Source organism: Populus nigra, chromosome 10, assembly GCF_951802175.1.
Source record: "Populus nigra chromosome 10, ddPopNigr1.1, whole genome shotgun sequence".
Taxonomy (NCBI): Eukaryota; Viridiplantae; Streptophyta; class Magnoliopsida; order Malpighiales; family Salicaceae; genus Populus; species Populus nigra.
The window spans coordinates 9,084,973-9,110,462 of NC_084861.1; the positions used below are offsets into that span (position 1 = coordinate 9,084,973).

The 25,490-nt window shown below is 33.6% G+C and overlaps 2 protein-coding genes, 1 long non-coding RNA gene and 1 other non-coding gene across 7 annotated transcripts; 2 read left to right on the plus strand and 2 right to left on the minus strand.

The window, feature by feature from the left end:
* Positions 1–596: 596 nt before the first annotated feature.
* TRNAI-AAU (transfer RNA isoleucine (anticodon AAU)) lies at positions 597–670 on the plus strand. Its single transcript has one exon. It is a non-coding gene; the product is annotated as a tRNA-Ile (tRNA).
* A 2,068-nt stretch (positions 671–2,738) lies between these two features.
* On the minus strand, positions 2,739–5,773 carry LOC133704746 (transcription factor bHLH30-like). Of its 2 annotated transcripts, XM_062129706.1 has the most exons (3): positions 5,305–5,773; positions 4,533–5,124; positions 2,739–3,641 (listed from the first exon to the last, which is right to left on the minus strand). In XM_062129706.1, the coding sequence occupies exons 2-3, from the start codon at positions 5,106–5,108 to the stop codon at positions 3,159–3,161; spliced, it is 1,059 nt and encodes a 352-aa protein (XP_061985690.1). In that variant the 5' UTR covers positions 5,109–5,124; positions 5,305–5,773; the 3' UTR covers positions 2,739–3,158. The 2 variants fall into 2 exon arrangements, with proteins under 2 accessions (XP_061985690.1, XP_061985689.1); XM_062129705.1 differs by having other exon boundaries at positions 4,533–5,761.
* A 7,560-nt stretch (positions 5,774–13,333) lies between these two features.
* LOC133706057 (uncharacterized) lies at positions 13,334–15,802 on the plus strand. Of its 3 annotated transcripts, XR_009844430.1 has the most exons (5): positions 13,334–13,560; positions 13,675–13,808; positions 14,398–14,524; positions 14,627–14,686; positions 15,192–15,802. It is a non-coding gene; the product is annotated as an uncharacterized LOC133706057 (long non-coding RNA). The 3 variants fall into 3 exon arrangements; XR_009844429.1 differs by having other exon boundaries at positions 13,335–13,808; XR_009844428.1 differs by having other exon boundaries at positions 13,334–14,524.
* Positions 15,803–20,482: 4,680 nt separating this feature from the next.
* LOC133704703 (aspartyl protease family protein 2-like) lies at positions 20,483–22,095 on the minus strand. Its single transcript, XM_062129627.1, has one exon. The coding sequence runs from the start codon at positions 22,059–22,061 to the stop codon at positions 20,601–20,603; it is 1,461 nt and encodes a 486-aa protein (XP_061985611.1). The 5' UTR covers positions 22,062–22,095; the 3' UTR covers positions 20,483–20,600.
* Between the last annotated feature and the right edge of the window lie 3,395 nt (positions 22,096–25,490).

Below are 25,490 nucleotides of genomic sequence, written 5' to 3' on the forward strand. Positions count from 1 at the left end.
TTTATTTAACATTAATATATCAAAACAATTAATATATATATATATATATATATTAATCAATTTTTATTTGAACCACACTTCCAACAAGGGTTAAAGAAAAGCAAGGGTGCATGTTATATGTTACACACCACAGGATTTTTATAAATCTTACTTACTCAGATAAATAATGAGAGCTCTCCATTTTACATGTATAATTTGAGAGTTATTTTATTTCATATATTAATCAAATGTAATTATCTTAAAATATATATTAAATACTTTTTTAAATAAAACAATATTTGGCAAATAGAAAATTTAGTAATTGAAGAAATTTGACAAGTACAAGGATAAAATAATAAATTAAGTGCATTTACATATCATAATTTTACTTTCAAAAAAAAGTACAGTCAATTTTATGATAACCTGACTATAATTTAATTAAATCAGAGTTTCTTTGTCAATGCAAACATGCCATTTGGTTGATACATGACCAACTCTCGATCATCAAGTGCTTCGTTAAACTAAGTGATAAGAGAGCTGTTCGTTTAGTTATTTATCTCTTGCTCAAATTATTATTTTATAATATTATTTAATTAACTCGAAACTAACCATCAATTGGCCTATTAGCTCAGTTGGTTAGAGCGTCGTGCTAATAACGCGAAGGTCGCAGGTTCGAAACCTGCATGGGCCATGACCTTTTTAAAAAGAAATGATTTATTACTGGGCTAGGTCTGTAGTTTCTCCAACATAACAGGCACAATCCAACCATCTTGTTTTATCTCAAATAAAGGGTTTTTTTTTTTTTTTTTGTAATTTAAAGGAATAATATCATTTGAAAAATATTTGATGAAATTATATAATTTGATATTGTAGTGGGCAACATCCATTAAATATCACGCCGTACACGCATCACATTGATTAAAATTTAAATAAATAAAATACAAAAGCAATAGATGGACTCTCTCCTCTCTTTTAAAAAAAACCAATCATCTCCGTCAAATATCTCTTAAAAAACTTGTTAGTCACTTAGATTATATCCTTAAAATAACTAAAAATCAAACTCATTGTAGTCTTTAAACATTTGATGTTTTTGTGTTGAAAATTCACTGTTTTTTTTGTTGCCACCAACTCTACCGCCACTATCCTAATCATTCTTATAGTCCTATAAGCAATGTAAATATAATATATTGCTATTAGTTTGTATTTGGTTTGATTGAAATTAAATAATTGTTTAAGTTGAAATTAAGATTTATGGTGAATTTAGAATTTGTTGAATCAATGATAAATTAGTTAAAAATGCATTCAATTAGAGTTTATATGATATACTTGAATATGAAAAAAAATTGAATTAAAGATGAATTAATTGTTTCAAATAATTATGTGTTGTGTTTAATTTAGGTTAAGTTGTCGAATTAAAAATTTTGTGTATATTATTGGAATCAACTAATAATTTAGTTAAATATGCACAGATATTCATGCAATAGAACACAAATATTTATTGAATTGATTATGACGAGTTATATGTTTCACTGAATTGTTAATAAGTTAATTAATTTAATATTTTCTTTAAATTAGAACATAAATATTTATTGAATTAATTATGACGAGTTATATGTTTCACTGAATTGTTAATAAGTTGGTTAATTTAATATTTTTTTAAAATTAAATTAATTTACTCTAAATTTTCATTTGATTTAATGCAATTGAGCATGAAAAATATTAATTGATAATGTATCATAAATTATATTTAATTTTTTTTATTAAGTTTGTATTAATATTAAATTTTAAAATTTTAATTAATTTTACTATGAATTTTATCAGGGTTGAAGTAATTTAATATAAGAAACTGGATTGGAAAAAAAAAAGAGCAAATGGGGGTGCCACTTCCCTAAAATTACTAATATCATGATGTGTCATGTTTATAAAATCCAAACCATATTATCGTGAAATCTAAATAATAATGATTTATAATTGTTAAAAAAAGTCAATTAAAAGCACATCAACTTATATATAGAAATGAAATCTTGATTATTAATACTAAGTCATGGTTTGTATTTTATAATAATAATAATAAAACATATATTCAACAAGGTAACCTGCGAGGAATCCAATAAAGTTTGAACTAAAATGATGCAACTAAAATGATACAACAAGGTAACCTGCGAAGAAATCTAAATAATCTTGATTATAAAAATAAATAAATCAAGCAAGTGTAAATCTACGAAAGAAATCTAAAATGATGCAACTAAATTCATTTCTTCCTGACCAAATAATCCGCTATATAATTTCTTTCTTTATGAATATATGTGTAGAATTCACGAGAGAAAATTAAGGTTTTGCATTATATATTCGACAAACCATCAACCATTGCAACTCTTATATATGTCTTTAATGAACTTCATAACTTAACGACATCAATTCTAGTTGAAACGAAAACAAGTAGAACAAGAAAGAAGTCAAACACAACAAGTACGTACGTATTACTAATAAGGTCCCTTAACTTATTTTGTGGCCCTGAGAACATGAATGCAGCATTAGGGTTTTTCTTTTCTTTTCCTTTTCTTGTTACCCTTGAGAAATTAAAACAAGATCCGGAGATGACTGAAGCAACATTGCACTGCCAGGAAGAAGGTGGTGGTGGTGGTGGTCAGTAGGGACTTAGCACATGACGGGAACAACATCGTCACCATGCATCATACATGATGATCCATAAATTCCACCAAACTGACGACAGATAGAGAATATAAACAGGTTAATACTTTGTTAGCAAGCTAAAAAACAGCTAAGGATCTTTTTCGTAGGAAGAGAAACCTTAATTTGAATACATCTTAATACATATATATATCCATCCTCCTTTCTGCCAACCATTTATTTGTTGTCTAGTGCTTGCCCTTCTCCTCCTTGTGTGATATCTACCCACCCACCCCTTTTCTCTCTCTGCACTAACACCCGACCACAAAATGGAAAGGTAACCCCACCAGGCACCAGCCCGTAATATATCCATTCTCTCTTCTCTACGTACACCATATTATGTAGTGATGTAAGTCCGAAAATACACACCAATATACCATCATTGCCTCTTTGTTCACGGGTAAAAACTACACAAAACACACCAAAAAAGACACCCACAAGCAAAAAAAAAAAAAACCAGGAAAGGAACTCATGGTCTCTTAGTAAAATTATAGAGACCTGTGTTGTTGTTGAAGGATATTGATATTGGTTCTTTGTCTCTTAACACTTCCTGAAGAAGACTCGTCACCACCTGTCTTCTCCATAACCGATTTCAGTGCTTCTTGAATTGAGCTTATAGAATATTGCAGTGGTTGCTGTTGCTGTTGATGATCATTGCTATCACTTGATGAATCTTCTTCACCAGCAATGAACAAAACATTCTTTACACGTCCACCAAGTGTCGTGATCTCAGCTTTTAATGTTCTTAAACGCAAAGCTTTCAAGGTTTTTATTAGGTCAGGCAAGAGATCAGACCTATCTTCGCAGCAAAGTGATGCTTTGAGCACAAACTTACCATCTTCATCAGCTGTATCCACTGTTAGCTCATCCATTTCTGTTGGTACTGGACTTGTTTCGGCTATCAAAGAAGTCTGGCGTTTTAACTCTTTAACATGTTGGATCACTTCTGCTAGCAGTGAAGCTTTGTCTGTCTGGGCCACAAACAAAGGAAAAGAATCAGTTTCATGCACGTTAAAGTTTGTACTTTACTCATAAAAAACATGAATTAAAAGAAAAGGAATCAAGCTATAATGATCATTTTGTAGGTTGAAGGGCAAGCAAACATAAATTATTACATGTAAAAATTAACTGTCTTTCGGTGTTTGAAAAGAAGAGATACTTTGGGGATATGAAGTTTTGATTCGTTCTTTTGATGCATGACTGATCAGGCAGGCATGAAAGTAGGTTTCACTAATGGTGTGGGGTTTTGAAAGAGGATTAGGGCACGGGGTATCTATAAGTGACTGACAAGAATGCTAGTTTTGTCTGTCTTTATATCTTTTCATTCTCCACTTAATTGCTTTGTCTGGTAACCGGCAAGAAATTTCCATGGAAGCTTTTCAACATCTCTTTGGTTCCTCTTTATCATATCAACTTAGCGACATTAACGCTTATTCCCTTTTAGTTTTTCTTTTCTTTCCTCGGAACTAGCACAAGTCCCAGAAGGAGAATACACCAAAGAAAAGAAAAAACAATAGGACGTAGCAGTATTCAAAGGATGAAAACAAAAGGATAAGCTAACCAAGAAAAAATGTAACTGCATGCCTTTCTTATATCTAAAAAGTGAATATATTATGTTTTGGTGGCATCTATATTATCAGACCAGCCATTTAACTAGAATCTTCAGCAAGATTGACAGACATCTTTAAAAGAAAAAACTACTTGTTTTACCACAAAACAAAATGACACTACATAATTATGCATTTTTTTAATATATAAAAGAAGAGCATGCTGTTTTATTTAAGGGTTTGATATTTCATATGTTAATTTAACACTTCTGTGTAGGTTTTCAAAATTAGGTGATGATATACTATGATACTTACTTTGGTCGTGCTGGGTAGTAAACTACGTAGCTTGGCAAGGTGGTTGTTGATTCTCTCTCTTCTTCTCCTCTCAGCCTCACTGTGACTCTTAGAAGCAGCAAGAGCCTTAGCATCCATGATTTCTTGAGCAGTCATGTTGCTCAACTCAGCTTGCAACCCGAAAGGAGCTGAACCGGGTTGAACCACTGGTCCAAGAGTTTCAGATATAATCCTAAGATGATCACTTGATGTACCCTCATAAGCAAACTGAAGGGAAGGAGATCTTCTATTGAATAAACCCCCATATGAGGAAGGTATTGGAGGAGGGATAAGAAATGGGTCATGGTCACGAACTGGGTGATTTGAAGTGAAGTGATCTGGGTTAAAAGAGTGGGCTGGAGGGAGAGGCCATGGTAAGATCGGTGAAACTTCAGGGAAAATCAATCCTGATCCTCGTGCTCCTCCATAGATATCACTGCTTTGTTGTTGGTGGTGCTGTTGCATTTGTTGGTGGTATTGAAAAAGTAGCTGCTCTTGGTAGTTTTGGAGGTTATGGATTGTTTGCTCTTCTTGGTCTTCTTCTTTAAGTCCACACATATCTCTCTCTGTCACTCTACAGTAAAAAAGGAAAAAAAATATGGAAAATTCTATTGCTATGAAATTGTAATCATATTGATCACTTCCTTCTAGCTGTGGAGGTATATGAGAGGGGGGGGGGGGTGGGGTTGTACTGAGTTTTACTTTTCAATTGGGAGAAGAAGCAAAAAGAGAACACAAGGAGATAGAGACAGACCTTAATTCCTTTGGTATGTTATTATGTACTGATTTTCAGTAATCTAGACTCCTTTATCTTTGGTGGTGGTGGAGATGGTAAGGGAAAAGCCGAAGAAAGAAAGCAAGTTTCAGGCTTCTCTCTCTATATATCAAAATGAATGACTCTCAATATCTCTTTCAATTGGGTAGGTTTTCTTTTGGATGGAACAGCCTTTGTGGAAAGGGTGTGGTGATGACCCTTTTTATTCTAAACTTCAACTATGTAAGCTTTCCTTTTTCTTTGGTGTTTTGCTGGTATCTTTTTGGTTCCTTTGTTGTTTTATGCTCTACTTCTGTGCTGATCTGCACCTCTTTCTCTCTCCCACCACTCTAAATATATAGACTCTGTAAGTACTGCTAAGTCTCCTTTCCTTTCTTCTTACGGCATTCTCCATCCATCCATCCATCCATCTCTGGAGCCATCTGGGGTGGGCGTGGGGATATCTCTTTATTTATTTATTTTATACACACTGTAATATATAGCCCCGGCCCATGTAAAATATCATTATTTTGTTGCTTTGTGATTGGTTCAAACTGTATAATTACACTCTGTGCAAGTGCAGTTAATTAGAGAGAGTGATCGAGTGAGTGGGGGGGAGATGGGAAACACAAAAACAAACACAGTGGTTAACACAGGTTGTCGACCGACCAAAGACCGAAAAGGCTGATAGGTTTTTTTTTTTTTTGATAAGCAAAAAGGCTGATAGTATCATCATGATAAAAGGCTTAGCTATGTGTGTGTGTGTGTGTAAACCCTGTGCTCTTTTTTCTTTTTTTTTTGGCAATTAAACTTTATTAATTAGTAGTACTAAGATTAGGAGTAGTAATTTTTTGAGGCTAGTTCATGACTTTATAACTTTGATTAATTACCTCGACCGGTCAAGCCTCCCACGTTCTTCCATATTTCCACGCCACCCTTTCTGCTTCCCCAAGACCACGTAATCATTGTGTCTTCGATCACACTCCATCTCTTTCCTTCTCTGTCTAGCTAGGTTTGCTCTCCACTCCATAAGGTTCTTGGTTTCAGTTACATGTATATTCATAGCTGTTATCGGTCCTTTTGAAATTTAGAGGAGCCCTTTTCAGTTCTGGTAGGTGTAGGAGAATATTAGGGTACCCGTATATTTTGATAGTGATAAATGGGGCCGGGTCAGGGTGGCTCCTTTTCGCTGGGGCATTTTGGAAAAGAAAGTTGCTATGTGCTTCAGTTCTCTTCTTACAGTCCTTGAGTGGCTGCAGCTGCATTTCCTTTTCATATGTGTGTGTGTGTGTGTGTATCAACTTGTGTAATGTATCCACATCACTGTGTTTTGTTTGAGGAAAAATTCAGAGCACCCTTTATAAGATTACAAGGATTTCAGTTCTTAATTAGAAGATAATAATACTAATTGGACTAATGATTTATCTAGGTTTCATTTACCTAGAGTCCATTACAGGGAATCTTAGGGTCTCAGGTTTGCTATATTATATACTCTAGTTGGTTAAAAGATTTTGTTTGGCGTTGTTGAGCTTCTCATGAGTTCATGGTTTGATTTCTTTACTATATTTTTGGAGGTATATTGCTTGAGTGAGTGCGATATATCATCACTGTCCATTGTCCAACATTAATCCCATATTTATGTCTCAAAATGAGATTTGTTTAATTGGAGTACAAATGTAAACTGTGTTAGTTGTTGCTGGTGGTAACATTTCTCAATTATAACTTTCAAACGCCAGAAGCACGATGGAATAATAGATGTTTCTAATCACTTTTTAAATGCGTGGGCACGCCAATCTAGATCAGCTTCTAATCACTCACTGCTGTCTCTTTATCCTATGCCACGAGCTCCAATTTTTTGCTGCCACTGGCTTCAAGCTGGTTGGGCCTAAAGAGGTTCAATCCTTCTGTTGAACCATAATGGGTTCACGTTAAAAAGAGCAAGAACGAAAACACAAAATATAATGTAATGTTTCTGTGCACTCGACCTGCAAGGTCGGGGTAATTACACAGTCAAATAAGCAGCCTGGGTCTCAGAAAAGTAAACACAAAAATCATACAAGCAACCAGCCTTTCATTTCCCTTTTCAACACAAATAGTCTGGAGCAAGATACCGAGGAAGAGATTTTTTTTTCTTTTCTTAACTGTTATATTCTAAATCGGCTTCTTTTTAATAACAGTTAGAAGAACATATATATTAAAAAAATGAATAAATCCCATCACAGACCAGCCATCAGCAAGCCCTTTCCTAATGCCTCCTTTTGGTTAATTGCTTTATCTTCATTCCCTAGCTACTTCTTAGGTACGGAAGAAAACACTCTTTACCTCTTCAGGCCTGTCACTAGCGGCCAGTAGCCACTACTTTCTTCCATATTGTGTTACTATTTGCTAGGGAAAGGAAAACTCAGAGAAGGGCTTTTAGTATTTTTTGGATCCAATGTAGTCACGCATGGTTGCTCTGGTCCCCATTTCTTTTATATACTTTTCATCTTTTGTAATATCACACATTTTTTATAATGTGGTGTTTTTTTAAGCAGCTTATTCAAACTTCCGATGATAGCTGCACCACCCACTAACATAACCCACGAGACATCCCTTTTTGTGGGGTTATGATGACATCAATCCCACCCTATCATGACGTTTGTTCCTCAAGACATTAGTGCCCATGCTTCTCCTTCATCTTTGCCTTAGCGTAGAAGGGCCTTTTGGCTTGTGATGATGAGTGCTGTTTGAATTCATTCGCATTTGGCACCAATGATTCCCCCGTCTCTTGCCATATCATGCCAAGTCACAAACCAAAACAAGAGGAAGAAAAATCGAAGCCTTAATTATAAGATCTATTCAGGTCGCAGATCATCGTCTTTTAAAATTTTATTTTTGAGTATAAATACTTATTTAAAAGGATAAAGATATCTTGAAATTAGTGAAATATCAAACTTATATGACATGAGTGTAATTTATTTTTAAACTGTAACTTTTTTTAATTTAATTAAACATTAAATCCAATCAAATTATCATACCCGACATCTTTGAATTAAATATGCTCTGAACTCAGGTACACATTATCAATCCATTTGTATCCATCCTAAACTCTCATTTTGTTGAGGCTTGCTTCTTTATTAATGAATAAATTAAAAAGGATAGAAATTGATTTTCCAAACTACCACTATCAATCCAAGCATCAAGCTAAAATTAGATCATTTTGTCATTACCAACTAACACTACAGATTGATGATAAGCAGCGACAACTTATTACCTTTAATACAATAGTTAACAATTCGCAACTAAGTACTTCTAGTCTCTGAAATGGTATCTTGCGGTATAAGTGAAATAATATCTTGCAGTATAAATATGAAGCATTTGAGATTGTAAATGTTTTTTATTATATTTTTTTATCTGAACCAAAACTCCATAATGTAGAGTTTTGTTTTTATCCCTCAGAGATCCAATCCCAAAACCACACACTTTTAGGAGGAGCAATTATCAATCATCTAACATTACACAACTTATGACCTTCCTCTTTCCCTGACCACAAGAAGTATCGCAATTTCTTTTCAATTGTTGCTGCTTTCATAGCATAAGGAACAAAGACAGATAATAAATGGACAAGCTACTTAGAACTGATTTAATTAAGAACAACCTACCTCCAATGGATAAAAATCTACCCTTCCACAAAGGCAATGTAGAGTTGATGTTATGGAATATAGTTTCCACATCGATGTTCTACATGAGCTTAATTGCACCAATAGGAAGGCTTAGATATTTGAAAAGAAGATCTTCTTGCTCGCATCAAAGAATTCTAGTTGTGTAATCACAAATCTGATCTTTTATATCAACACCAATAATACTACTTTTAAAGAAGTTATTCAGACCTGACACTAATTCAAAGCATAAAAAGATGCAATTAATATTCTACATGCTATATAAAGAAGCTGAACTGAAGATTAGCATATCATCCGCCAAACTGAAGGCGAGACAGCATAAACTCATCATGTCTTGTTTAGTTATCAATGTTAAATGGTAAATTGGACAGCATGTTTACTAGGCTTTTGTGAACTTGTTGAGTATAGTTTACAAAGTTTATATTAACTTTTATATTGTAATAAAAATATACGATTAAATTAATCCTACGTGGTGGACATATGGTATTATAGAGAATTATACATTAATTAATGAAATCGTATACTATTTAGAACTGACACGATTACATATCAATTTCAACCCAAACTCAATTTTTCTATATTTATTTGATATACTTAAAACTCATTTAATTAAGCAGTATGTCATTTGTCAATTAAATAGATAAATAGAAAGGTGCAAGCTCGACTCTAATATTATGGTATCAACCTAAACGTCTAGTTTATGTACTTATTAATAACAGGGGTGTCGAAGATCCTCTCCGTGATTTACATTATAAAGTACACTAAACATATTATTCAACTAGTTTTTACCTACCACTCCATTAGAATAAATGAAATCAAAGTATTTGCTAGATTCTTTCTGCAGCCTAAGCCAGGTTATATTTATATGACACTAATCATATGCACCTCGATTATAACAACTTTTGTGGACCGTTGCTCGTAAGAAGTTGGGATGTCAAGAATCACAGCAATAATTGAACGCTCAGGTTCATTAACAAGCGATAATGTCCTTGAATATCCCTTATGATCCAAGACGTGTGGTCCGTCAAATGTTTTTAAATAATTTAAACATGGGACATACACTAATCATCCTACTAAATATTTTTTTTGATTGGGAAAATAAAATAAAATAAAAGGGCTGAAAAACTTCATTTTTTTTCCCGTTTTCATTACAGTTAGCTCCAGGTTTTGACAGTGCTCGATCGGTTCAATTTGGATAGGATATAATTATACAAGACGACGTTGATAGATTAATAGAGTTAATTAAGAAATTAATTTTTATTGAAGAGAAACCCTAGGTTTCAGGACGAAATTAAACAGCTGGACAAGCCCCAGCTTGCTCTTTAGAAGTTCCCAAACTAATGTATGGTTCGAACTGAGAATATTGTGTGAGCTCCGACAGCAAGTTAATAGTATACAGTTTGTCCAGCAATCTTACTGATGAAATTAAAAGTCCTGTAAGTTTTGGTGGCACCAAGCATGGCAAAGATGCGTAAAATCTTTAGTACATAATAATGCTCTCCAACTCTTAGAGACGGGTTTTCTTTTTATTTTAGAATTATTACACACATGGTTGGTTTAGTCCTTGTTCTAGCTACTGTACTCACTTTTACACCACAACTGGCCCGTTAATTTCCCTTTCTCAACTCTCCATCTATCAAACCAGTTTCCCAGTACAAAACTTTTTGTAATGCACAAGACAAATGGGCACTCATGCCTTCCACTAAAGGGTTAAATGGATTCTCACCAAGCTTATCGGGGTCTTCAAAAGGTTGTGTATTTATAGTCCCTCTTACATTTGAAGCCACGAGCAGGTAGATTCATGAAATCGAACCCGGGATATCTCACCTTTTTTATTCAGGTTTACTTCAGTTTTTATTTTATTTTTTGTTGATTCGTTTTATTTCCACTCGCTTGAAACAGCTAGCGGTAACATCACAAGCAAGGTTACCACTTACCAGCGCTATGCTAGATAATCAGATGTTCCAAAAAGCACTTTCATGCACGTAAGTATATGTCTGTACAATTGTATACACATAGCTCAGAAAGGTTCAATAAGAGTAATTAGAGCAGGAAACACGATGAAGTGACTCAAAGCCTGGTTCCTTGCTGCTAAAAAAATCAGCTTTCAAATTTATCAGTAAACTTTTCCATAAAGTTTACTGCCACGAACCTATGCTGCTACAACATTATGCGAGCCTCAACTAGAGAAGTCTTGTTGCATCAAAAAAAAAAAACAAGTCTTGACTCCCCATCCACCAACTTGGAATTTGAGAACAGTAAAAGAACCGTTACCAAACAATTAAACAGAGATTTTCATCTTCTTCTTGTTTTTTTATAAAAAGGGAAAGAAGAGAAAAGAAAGAAACCGGCGAGAATGTCAATTTAAATCAAGCCTAACAAGACATCAAAGAAGAGTACTAGTGGTAGTGGACCTAGACTAGGAATCACAATGCATGCCACTAGCTAGTAAGTATTAGATCTTTATGTCCTTGAAAAAAGTAGAAAAGGATCAAAATAGTCTACATGACTAACAGGTTTTGGACGGTCAAAAAAAAAAAAAAAAGAGTTTCTGGCTTTAAGCCAGGAAGATCTTTCCATGGGACCAAATAGAATCTAATTAAAGCATTCCCTCAAGATCTCACAAAATTCAAACTTCTCTAGCATGCCTTAGTAACACAAGCTTCTTCATCTTCTTCTTCTTTTTGACAATAATCGAGTGATAACACAAGTTGCCCTAATCATGGATGAACAAGGTATATTTCGTTGTCTGGTAGGAGATATATTACTAGTCCCTTTTCTCTTCCAGAGTCAAAAATAACACCCGTATTTTCAAGGAATTGTGTCCCCGAAGCGGGACAGTGCACTCAATTATACCTTTCACCCCCATACGTCTCTTTCACTTGCAAGTACAGAAAATGGTCTGGTTATCATTTTTCCAAAGCCGAAAGGTAAGCTGATCAGTCCCACTAAATCATATGAGATCAAACGGAAGAAGCTTAATTAAAGCAAGATGTAGCTAATTGAAATATGGGAATCAAACTAGTTATTAATAATAAGCAGGTAGAAGACTATATATATATATATATATGTTGACTGAAACGAATTCTCTCATGTGTTGGGAAAGCGTTTTAAACCTTTTCCATTGATTGCTGAATGACAATTAATATTTAAGTAATTGAGTAATCATTCCATTATCATCTTCACTGTTGAACTTTCTTTTTTAACCAATATTAATGAAATTAATTAGCTGGACCCAACACTGATTTAAAATAAAGGGAACTGGAAAACTACTGTGTAACCTTTTTGTTCGTCGTCGCTTCATTTTGTTTTTAACTCTTACAAGTTACAATGAGCCCTTGTGAGTCGCTGTAGTTTTATCTATCTAATCACAGGATACAAAATAATAGATTTCCAGGCACACTACTTATTTTTGCGTCTAAAAGTGTTAAAAAAAATTGAAATTTATATATATTTTTTTAATTTAATTTTTTTATGCTTTTATATCATATTAATTTACTAATGTTAAAAATAAATTTTAAAAAAATAAAAAATATTTTAAAAACAATCAATACTATTAAATCAAACATGCTCTTGAATGGGCAGGTGACCTTGAATACGTGAATTACTGGGGTTACACTTGACATATTTCTTCTTTTTTTTATGGACAGCCATTTAAAAAAATATATATATATAATAATTTTATTGGATAAACTAATTACAAGTTAAGGCCTTTTATCCCTGATCCTTTTTTTCTCATAGATGAGTGATTCAAAAAAAAAAAAAAGTGTAATACAGTGTTAGAAAGACTCTCTTACTGTTTTTTAGTGTAAGTAAGCACAGCTATTTCTGCGTAAATCTTTTAGTAACATGCTTATATAACAAGACACGAGTTATATTTCCATGGAAGCTCTGAGTCAAACTTGCAAACGCACAAAAAAAATGAAAATGTAAATGTAAATTTTAGTTTCAACTGTTATGAAAAACAAAGAAAGTGAAGAATAAAACATAGCCGAAACCGAAATCCAAAACCGGCCCAATAGACAGCATAGGCCAGCGGGCCAGCCTAGTCCAGGTCCGGTCCCATAAACGACGTGTCGTTCAAGTCCATCCCTATTAGCTCCTGGGAGTTGAATAATGCATCCCTCCATATCAGTCATTCCACAGCCCAAAACCCATAAACAATAAACCAATAACATAAAAAACAAAAAAAAACATATTACTTCAAGCTTCATACCACCTCGAATATTAAAACTATACATCCCTGCTTTCAAAAAAAATATAAATAATAAATATTCATTATTAGTAATTGTTTGAATATGTGTTAAAAATATTTTTTGTTTGGTAATATGTTAAAACATTATTTTTAAAAAAATTTATTTTTGAAATTAATAAATCAAAATGATAAAAAAAACAAAAAAATTAAAATTAAAATTTAAAAAACACAATTGTATGCAATAACTAAATCTCCATCTTCACTCGTCTAATTTCTTTAAGTTCTCTTTGTTTTCTAAGAAAATCAAATTAAATCCCCAATCCTCTAAAAATTCTTTTATCTTTGGGCTTTGATTGATATAACTGATTGGAGAATCTGAACGTGACTCAAAAGTCGCGGAAGGTACGGATCTCGTTAATTTCTCTCATCCTCATCCTCTTTCTCTTCAATTTTATTTTTTTGACGAGCACTCAAACTACTTGCTGCAATGAACGGGATTATTTTGAACCGGTGTAGTGCTTAGCACAAGGTAGTTATCCAGGATTTAGAAACAATCATGGCCAAGTCAGAAGTAGAACAAGCATCTGCTGCGTTTAGGATCACACTGGAAGGAGACTGTATACCTGCTCTGCTCCTCGCTTCTCAGTCAGGTATTAACTGATTGATTTTGCCATGTTATACATTGCTTGTAGTGATTCACATATAATATTATTGGTTTTTTTGGCAAGCTTGTGATTTATATTGTGAAAAGCACTGCATGGGTAAGATGAGATTGAATAGAGCTACAAGAGTAATTTGGATAATACGTCATCTTTCAATTAGGAAACAAGCTGAAAAATATTAAAATAATAACCTGATTGAAGGTGTTTTCATTTTTTATGAAGAAATTTTGTTATTATCTTAATCAGTTCTTTGGTAAGCTGATTTGTTTAGAAATGTCCTGCCAGGGGTTAGTTTTCATTTATTGAAACACCGTTTAGTTACTGTGAAAATTTTTCATGTTTATGAAGGGGTGAGTGAGACACTAAGTATTTTTGACACTGGATTAAAATTCTCAGATTTCTAACTTCGTCTTCGAATGTAGAATACTTGGTGCACGTTTTCAATCTCAATTAATAGGAAGAGCTACAGAAGTGGGCTCTGAATGTATTTTCAATTGCAGTGATTATGCTTTCTGTCCTTGAAATTCCATAGTTTATTAAGAAAATTGATGCTCTAAATCTCATTTATATTCTGTAGCTGTTAATTTGCATTGATATCTTCAGAGCGAGAGTTAGTTGAGTTTGATGGTTTGTACCATCAAAGCAACTGGGTTTTGAGAAAATAGGGAAGTCCAGCTCGTAGGACCTTGCCATTCTCACATCAGGTGCAGTTAGGTTCTGCAGTTAATTTATTTCCCTTCCAATTTTCCTTGACTGATGCATGAACTACTATGTTTTTTTTAATCAATTCTTTTTATGATTTACAGGTTACCACTGAAACCAACCTTGAGAAGATGGGATTAGAAAAGTTTCATTCATGTAAACAGGTAAGATAGACTACACTATACATGTTAGTTGTCTATACAGGAAATAACTTTATATAGACTACCTTCGGCATCCCTGATGTAATGATGTATATTTCAAGTCTCTGAATTTGCCATTTAGATTTATGAGGGATTTAATTATTCTACGGCTAATCACTAATATGATCAATGGATATGCTCTTAAGCTAGTACTGCAATGTAGTTGAATTAAAGCATGTGAATTTGCTAGGTACTTGTATTTTTTTAAAAAAGTAAGCACAGATACACATTTGTCAATTGATATTAAGTCTTTACTTGAACATGTCAAATACACATCAACCATTTGCCTTCAACTAATTTATCCTGCTGATATATCTTGAGATTTTGGAACTAAACAATCACCTAGTCATATGCCTTGTTAAGCAACATCCATCTTTACATTTCTTCAGAAAATTTATTTAGGCATCATCATGAACATGTACTAAAATTCATCTTTTAAAAATAGTGATAACGTTTTCCTTAATTGTAGGTTTGGTTGTATAACATTGGATTTGGAATTCTGGTTATGAAGTGGAGAAGGTCTGTGATGTTTCCAGCGGAGATCTGGCCTGTAGCATGTGAGACTTTCCTCTGTTCTTGTGTGTGTCTGTATTAAATTGTGTGAATTTAATTTTATCATTAAATTTATAATGTTTTCCAATGATTTTAATATATAAAAAATAATTATTTATTATCTTTTTAAATAAATTTTTTTTTTCACAATGACAAACAATCACACAGTCTACGATGCATCATGCACCAAAATACAAAATACATTTTTTAAGATGAGTTATGTGTTTTTTACATCTTATTTGGTATTGTGGTTGTAATTGTTTTTTAAAATATTTTTAATTTGAAAATGTATTAAAATAATATTTTATTTTATTTTTTTTAAAAAAATTTCAAAATAATTTTCAACCCTTTATCCGGATCGATTTTCTTTGTTTGTTTTGTTTTTCCTTTTATTTATTTGTTTCTTAGGCAATGATGTGGGGACCCAAATCCACGTTGCTTTCCTATGGATATGGCCTTTGTATTGCATATGGGCTAAATTTCTAACAGAACATATAAAATCCTCGTGCAGACAGTTTTTTGAGCCAACATATTTCTTAAGTTTTAATTTGTTGGGCTTCAGTAATTAGTGTAGGGCTTTTAAAACGGGCTTTTCCTGGTTTATGATTAGCTCTCAAGCATTATGTCTTGCACGTATTCGCTTGAAAGAAAAGAGAGTCACAAAATGGTTACGACAGGAATCACCAACAAAACAAATGTAGAAAGACAAAAGTGTTATCGAATTTTTCAGTTTTTGTGATCTTTCAAACAAAAACTTCAATTAAAAAATTGACATTAAAATAAGCCAGATATATTCCAATTGAGCATGTAATTTAACTTTGATCAAGATTTTGTTTCATTAAATTATAAAAGTGCCCAACTAAGCTTGTAAAGATCTTGATGTCCAAGTTGTGACATATATACGAAGAAATCACTGCCAAAATGGATGCAGAAAGATAAAAGGTGTTATCGAATTTGAGGTGAAGTGCGAATTTTTGGATCTTTCAATCAAAAAATGGCATTAGAACAAGCAATGGACGAGGGAGGAAATCCAGTTGTTGATTTTTCGAGAAAAATGCAACTGTTGCTGGTATAGTTGGGGAAGGGTGTAGCACTGGAACATGGCAAGTTGCTAGGCTGATAAAGAACACACAAGGGATCTGTAACCAAGATCATTCACACAAGAAGTACCGTACACAGAAGATAAGATATAGTCTCCACGTCCCCATGCAATGGCCCATCTCACAATATAGTTGTGATTAAACGAGGGGAGGGAGCGAGGGAGGGGAGCAGCCATGGCAGCTAAAACGAGTACAGAACCAGCTGTCAAGATGGGGGCATCACTCCGGCTTCAGTAATTCCTCTCACATGATATTTATCGAGTCCCGGATTCTGCTCCCGTTGTCCTTCCTCTCTCAAGTCTCAACTCTCTCTTCTTTATTAGCCCCCTTTTTCTCCTGAAATGCAATAACTCTGTGCCATGGATGTTGGGCTTATAAAGCTCTCTCTCCAGGACGCAGGCTCCTTGCATTGATCAAACTAAATAGCAACCAAATCAAATCCAATCAACCTGAAACAAGTCATTTTATTGTGTTTTTCAGGTATCTATCTCTGGAATCCCGATTGGAATGCGTTTAGAAATGCATTCAAACCAAAAAAAAAAAAAAATGTTTTTTTAGGTATTTTTTATGGTTTTAATGTATTTATATGAAAAAAAAAATAAAAAAAAATCTAACAATGAAAAGCATCATTACCAAAACCCTTCATCTTCGTAATGTTTATTTTAGATTATATAGGAAGGGAGGGGGTATGATTTATCCTGCCATCTAGATTAAAAGGAGATATAGTGATTAGTAAGATTTATCATTTTAGATTAGGACCTTACGTATCGGGATTAACTTGTGCATCTACTTTGATATGTTTGTTTGCAGGACTTCCCATGGAAATATATAGTTCGCTATTTAATTCTGATCACATTCACTGCTTGGTATATATCCTTAATCCACAGGCCATTATATTCATGTGAATCAAATCAATTTACTTGTGGTCCTATCAAGTAGAGAAAATCACATTAAAGGGGAGTTGCAACCTAGAAAAGAAGAAACATCTGCGTTTTACATTTATAGTTGGGACAATGCCATTATTAATTACAAACAAATATAAGAAATGGGGATGGATCCTCACATGTTGCTTAACATTTAGGAGGTGTTTGAAAATATAATAATGATTATTTTTTAAAGTTTTTGTACTAAAAATTACATCAACATAATATTTTTCTTATTTTATAAAATTTAATTTTGATATAAACACATCAAAACGATATGAAAACATTAAAAAAAATTAAATTTTAACCAGCAATTATTTATACCCAGTCCCGAATTGACACTAAAATCTGAAGGTGAAGTACGATTTTTTTTTTATAAAAGAAATACTTAATTCCGTCATTGTGGCAGAAAATTTGTATGATTCAAACTATTTTCTATGCAAGCTAAAGCAATTTCTAATAACTCGCTGTCTATGATTGTAATCTGAACAGTATGGAAGCTACTGAACTAATTAATGTAAAGTAAATTTAACACATGACAAGCATAGTTTTAAAACCCGATCTAGAAATCGACCCAGTCTAATGATCACGTTACGGGTCAAATATGTTGATCCTGGTCCCAAAAAAAATCAAATAAAAAAATTACTTTTAGACTCCCAACGGATTTTTACTTAGACCCGAGCTGGTCCCAAATCTGGATCGGTTAGATTCCAAATCGACCTACCAAACCGGTCCAGGTTTTAAAACTATAGTCAAAAGAGATTATCTATGTAAGCCGAGTGCTTTACGCTTGTTAATTAGTAAGTGGCTATTTCTAATGAAATGCATCCTATCTATTTACGAGAAAAATGTTTTAATTTAAAATTATCCTTAAGTTAATTGTATATTAATAGAGATTAATTTCTTAAAACAATATTAAATGCACATTCTTTTAAATATACCTGGTATATTAAAAAAAATGAATTCAAAAAATTAAACACGGATGGGAGTCCATCTACTTGACCACCAAATTTACTTCTCGTAATTATTATTAAAAAAAAACATGTACTTGCTTGCCCAGTATTATGAAATATTGCTAACAGTCCAGTAAAAAAAGGAATATAGGAATATACCTTTTACTTCGTACTTGACAGTTTGATGTTTTTTTTTTTAAAAAAAGTTCAGTTAAAAAACGGATCTCTGAATAGCAAGCCTCCCCTGCAATCATGAGCATCTACTGAATTTTCATTATGGATTATTTGAGATTGTTGTATATAATATTTTTAATATTAAAATATATTAAAATAATTTTTTATTTTTAAAATAATATATAAAAATTATAAAATATATTAATTTAATAATTTTTATATAAAAAATATTTTTAAAAAATATCTAAAAACAAAAATAAAAATTGTGTTAGACACCGATGTTTTCAGATTGTTATTATAGTTTATTTTAAAATAAAAAATATTTCAAACCACAATTAATATCATATTTTTAAACACTTTTTTACTTTAAAGACACATTTTGTCTTTTTATTTTTTATCAATCGTAGCGCTTCACAATTTTTTCTATAGATTATTTACCTGAGAAATCATCTCCATTGAGGTTTATATTATTCCATCAATTTCCTTAGTTAAAATATTATATACTAATCACCCATGTATTTACCTAATAAAATATGAATTAGAGTCGTATTTTGTCCATATACTCTTGTTTTTTATAAATTTTTTTTATGAATTTTAACATTCTACTGTATGTTTTTTAGATTTTCACCTTTTCATCAAATTCTGATAAATCATAAAACACGGGTAAAAAAATTCTGATAAATCATAAAACACGGGTAAAAAATATTTGCGTTGATTAAAAAAATCATTATATATATATATATATATATAGAGAGAGAGAGAGAGAGAGAGAGAGAGAGAGAGAGAGAGAGAGAGAGAGAGAGAGAGAGAGAGAGAGAGAGAGATTTATCATAAAATTTTAAAATATGAGAATCAGGTTACAAATACTCTCCTTTGTCGAGTATTTAATATTAGTTTGGAAAATACCGTTAAAGTGTTTAACTCGAAAGGGACATCACGAGACTGTGGGATATCTACAGCACAATTGTTTTCTTATTGAAAAGCGCTATTTTAAATGGTATACAGCAAGTACCCTCGCTTTGCTTTTACGTGGAGTTTAAAGAACGACATTTTACTTGATTTTTTTAAAAAAATATTTAAACAATGTTATTTACTAACTAGATTCTTGGCCGAATTGTGCCTTGAATTATATCATTTTTTTATAACCTTAAAAAAATTATGGAGATATTAAGAAGTAAAGAAATCTATATATACTAGATAAAGAAGCTTAGTCTACAATTAAATTAAATATCAAATGACATAATTAAAAAAATACAAGCTTAAAATATAAAAAAACAAAAAAAACTGAACTAATTTTCTAAATTTAAGTTAAACTTTCAAATTTACAAATTATTAAATCTTAGATCCGGGCTCAATCAATATATAAGCTTAATTTAATGTTAAACGATGAAATCGAAAAACAAAATATCAAATTAAAAAAATATTAAAATTTTCAAAGTATTTTTTATTTAAAAATATATTAAATTTTTTATTTTTTAAAAATTTATTGTTGACATTACTATCAAAAATCAAAGATCAAGAAAATTTATTTTAAGTAAATAAAAAAAAAAAAATTTAATTTTTTTAAATATAAAAAAATCATACTTTTAGATAGTATTTTTTTTTCATTTTTTGGAATCTCTCGTGTACATGCAAATCAATCTTGTTAGTTTTTTACTTATTTTCTTTACTGTGGTTTTAAGTTCTGTTTGTCTGTAATTGATTCTTGAAATGAGGCTATCCTTTCACCTGCAGACATTGTTACTTGAGGTTATTTGTTTTTATTTGAGGTTATTTGTTTTTGTATTTTAAAAATATTTTTTAATTTATATTAATTTTTTAATATATGCAGATTATTTAAAAATATTAAAGTCAAAAATAAACTTTTAAAATAAAAAATTTAATTCAATATATTATTGAAGAAAAAACACTTTAAAACACAGGCACAATTCTTATATAAAAAAAAACTGCATTATATGAAAAATCTTTTTTTTATTCACCATTAGCCTGTCTTCGTAAAGGAGGAAACATTGACAACCCATTTTAAATAGACAAAAAAATAAAAATAAAATCGCATAATATCTAAAAACGATAATTAATATTAGGGGGTAGTATTTAACGACAGTTGATCACAAATTTCTCTGAAAAAGAAAAAGGAAAGGGTAGAATTACGAAACGAAAATGACCCCGTTTCGCATCACGAGACAGCACAACCGCGACGTGAAAAACCGAGCCGAGATTTGCCCCTATCAAACTCCAACAAAAATCCTTGTTGCATCAGATTCCCAATCACCGAAAACCCACCACTCTCCGCCTCAACGGGTTGAATCGCCAAACACTTGATTCCCTCGCTTATATCTATAAAATAATTCCTTGGCGGCGGCGAATACAGCGACTCACCACCGAGTTCCAAACTCAGTCTTGGAAATCTCGGTCTTGACACGCCCGTCACGTTCACACAAAGATCAAAACCACTCTGAGTGGACGCACCCCCTGCAGTTGGACTCGGTAGCTTCACTTCACGCTTAAACGCCGATAATATCTCACGGTAAGCTGGCTCTGTTAAGAAAGTTAACGTCGTCCCTGAGTCAATAACTGTCCCGCCGTTACCTAACTCGTCGAGTGACCACACAGAAGGGTCAATATGTAGTTTTACACCGTCAACAAACACTCCTTTAATGGCAATGTAGTAAAAGGTGGGGGCTTCAGGGTTAATTAACAACGGCGTGTAGCTCATCATGCTTTTATTATCCTTCTTAGTGGAAACGACGTCGCCGATCATGAGATAGCTGGTTGGAGGAGGCGAGAGAGTATAATCCATGAGGCAATAAGAGAAGCTGCGACCAAATCGACGGCCCAACTGAGAAGCAAAAGAGATGGGCCCACGGCCTAAGCCCATTACACCACTGGCCCCATTAAAACTCGACCCGATGAGACTCGGACCCGAAGCATGAAACCCGCACCCGAATGCGATGCTCTTCAGCTTCATTTCTCTACCGGAGCTTGTATTTAAGGTCGTGGTTTCTTTGGAAAAGAACCCAGAAGTTTTGGACCCATCAGAGTAGACGTACTCGTATCTACAGGTGCTGTGAAGGCGAGTGTGGTTGCAGGGATTGGGGTTAGGTTGAGGGACGAGCTGACACAGTGAGCTGAAACAGTGAGTTGGGGAGAAGGTGGTTGAATGGCGAGCGAGGAATGTGGATCCGGGCGGGTGGATGGAGCAGTTAGCCTTGCAAGCAGAGCATCTAACCCAAGTGAGGTCGCTCCCGGTATCTGCAACGAGGAGGAGGGTTTGAGGTGGGGAGCCAAGGCGGATGGAGACAAAGTATTGGCCAGAGCCGGAGGAAGCTCCGGACATCAAGGGGGATTTGGAGGAGGTTCGACGGTGGTTTTGGTGGCGGTGGTGGCTGTGATGGAGAAGAGAGAGACGTTGGAGGTCTGAAGAGAGGGATTGAAGTGGGGTAGGAAATGGTGTTTTGTGGAGTAATGGGAGTTTAAGGTATTCCGTCGTGGAGGTGGAGAGATCCACGAAGGCGAGTAAAAGGAGGTGGAAGAGGAGGGAGAGAGACACCATTGTGCTGTGTAGCTCTGTGTGTGTGTTGTGTCCGTGAGAGAGAGGAAAGCATACGCGTTGTTTGGATTTAAATGACCGTACCATAATTAAACTGGTGCCTGTTGCTGCTGCTGTTTGTTTTTTTTTTAACAGCTGCAACTTTTATGGCACTGGGAATAATTGGCTGTAACTCGATCCCTGTAGTTGTCTTGGAGTGATTAATTAGTTTGGATAGTATCACAAACAATTTAACAGTAAGCTTTAATCACCCTCCATGCAGTAATTTCTCCTCAAAATCCCTTCTTCCTTGAACGAATTTTTCTCTCTTTCCACCACTCTTTTCTTTATTACCCTCCATGCAGTAATTTCTCCTCAAAATCCCTTCTTCCTTGAACGAATTTTTCTCTCTTTCCACCACTCTTTTCTTTATTACATTTTTCATAAAAAAAAAAAAAAACAAAGTCATTGTTTATGTACGTAAGAGTGCTATATGAGGCACTGCATGTAACAACATCAACATAGTTCTTATGATTAACGGGCAGGCTTCTATCTTGAGAAGTAATAAGATTCGATTGAAACTATGAGGACTTTGCATATATAAACAACAAATTCTTGATAAATAATTTAATAGGAAGTCTGGGTATTGCGTGAAGCTTTGCATCTAATAAATTCATCATGGTTTCATTAGATGAGGCGTTATGTTTGAAGGGTAAAAAGAAGAAGACGAAAGGTTAAAAACAAAACAACATAAAATTGACAAAGAGACTGAACAGAAACAGATTCAAAACAAAGAAGTTGACTGTTCGGTTTATGAAACTAGGAGGACTAATCGATTACCTCTGTTAATTACAGGGAGTAGAGCTATAATTCAACTCCAACGTAAAAGGGGACACATAAGAGTGGAAAAGGGAGAGTTCGTGGGAGGAAGAGCGACAGTAGTTTGGGGCTGGTGGGGGTGCCTTTTATTTCTTGGCATTTACGCTCGTGACATTTTGTGGGATTTATACTGGTTCGGAAGCAAAACCTTTAGATTTAGCATCCAATGGTGTCCCTAGCAATTTAACCAGCCTATAGGAAGTCGCCACATGGAAAACCTAGCTGGACTGTTCTTTTGTGATCATTTGCTGGGGGCAGAGCAGGGAATGATGTGTGTGGTGGCATTTACGGAATTTCTGGGGGGAGACTGACCATTGCAGAATACACATCCATACCATAAAAGCTGCACTAGCCTGGACCTTTCTTGGTTTCTTTCTTTGGTTAGGCCTCGACGAATGATTTCATTTGTTCACATGCTGTTTTAACCCCGTGTAAATGTAATTGTTTCTTTCTGCTATGTAATTTTTTTTTATTTTTCCTACAATTTTTATATTTTAAAATCATTTTAATATACCAATATAAAAAAAAAATTAAAAAAAACTCATCCCCTCCAAACATGCCGCAAAAACAAACTAATGTTACAAAATAAAGGAAGGCATCTTGGGCTTTAGTGACACTTCATATAGGGGCCTAGTTATTCAACCTAACTCTAAGAACGAGCCCAGTAGCCTAGCCCAATAAGGAAACCAGCCTTTTAGCTACATACAATCCAGGGCCCCGTTTTCATTTCCTTTGTTTTGTCCCCCCCCCAACATTAACGATATCTGTAAAACAACTAAATTATTCCTCTGAAGTTTTAAATATAACCCTCACAAATACATTTACAAGCAAGGATTTTCTTTAATTTTCAGTATTTTAACTCTAAATAAATAACACACACACACACACACACACCAACCAAATTTAAACGCACTATATAACTGATTTTATACTGTCAATTATATCAATGAGTTCAGATTCAATTTATTTTACTTATAAATGCATCTTGAGTACCTCGCTTTTGACGTTTTATACTTTTATTGCAGTATTCAGATTCCCATACGAAGGAATCAGCATGCAGGTAGGTTGAATCAGCATGCAGGTAGGTTGATTTGTTTGTTAAGTGCAGATTTACCCCCCCCCCCCTCTCTCTCTAAGTATGTGGAGCACATGAGAGAGAGAAGCACGTGAATAGAGAGACAAGTCCAATTGCCTGTGTCTACCTTGGCGGAACATTGCAGGGAATAAATCTCTATATATCTAGAGATTCTAGACTAGGAAAATGACAGTGAAGTAACATGAACACTGCTCGCGAGCGCCCATATCTATGTAACTTAAATTTCAATATTATCTTCGTATTATCTCAATTTGATATCTTTTATGATCTTCATATACTTTTTTTAGTTATCTGTAATGTTTTCGCGACTCTGTGTATTCTCAAGCTGAGTAATCAGTGGATGATAATTAATTTTGTATAGATAATATGCTTTCAAGATGATACTTGTAAGACAATTCCGTACATCAAAAGAGTACTTTTCTAAGGTAAAAAAGAGAAGAAACGAAAGATTACCAAATGGAAAAACATTACAATAAGAAAAAGAGAGAGATCAGACAGGAGGCCTTGTCATGTTTTTGGGCCGTTATGGTAGTGCAATCCATGCACACGAACCACCAACCACCGCAGCAACTCTCAGTCACAACCTCAGCAAATACGCGTTTGCGAGGCTAGAGTGGATGCTGCTATGACAAGGAAGAAGAATGGATAGAAGCGGTGTATGTATTCAACACTTTTGAAAACCAGCTGGTGCAAGGGGCTTGACGAGAGGAAGAATGCTGAGTCTCCTTCTTGGTCACTAAAATATTATTCTGAGGATATTGGAAGATGGGAAAGACGGTGTGCTGGCTGGAAAGGCCCAAAAACCGCATCCTGAATTCTCATCTTACTTGAGGAAAATTACCGGAGCCTCTATCCAGAACTAACCATGTAATTTTATGGGAGATCACATGGTCAACTCTGATAGATCGGAGCAGAGAAGGAATCAATCAAAGCCATCGATTTCAAAGAAATCAAACTCTGTTGATGATTTCAAGATCAACAACAACAACAAGTGATGGTTTTGCGGCGAGGGGAGCCCAGACCCTAAAATCAGGATCGAGGTTACGAGGTTTGGGCTTCAATTGTTGTTCTAACATTTTTGCGCTAATTTAATCCTTGTAATGTCCAATTGCATCACAACAGTTCATCATGTCTCTCTTCCCTTTGTAGTATAGTTTTTTTTTTAATTATTTTTTATTATGATCTACCATTGTTTTTCAATTTATTTGTAAAATTCTCATCAGTATTTTTAATACAACAATATATGAAATTTATGCTATATATTTTTGTTTTCTATTCATAGAGAATATTATTCTAGATTTACTTAAATTCGTGATGTTAGAAATATTTTTCTTTTCACCTTAATGAAATCCTATTTTTGTCAGCTAAAGAAAAATGTTTAACCAATTATCGTTGAATTAAAAGTTGAAACATGTAAAAGGCACACCATGAATGTTTCTTAAAAGCTATCTCAATTAAAAATATTTAAATTAATAAATGAGTCATAATTAATTTTTAATATCAAATCCTCAACATGTTTCATCAAATAAATATATTTAAAGTTTATACGAACCTATCACTAT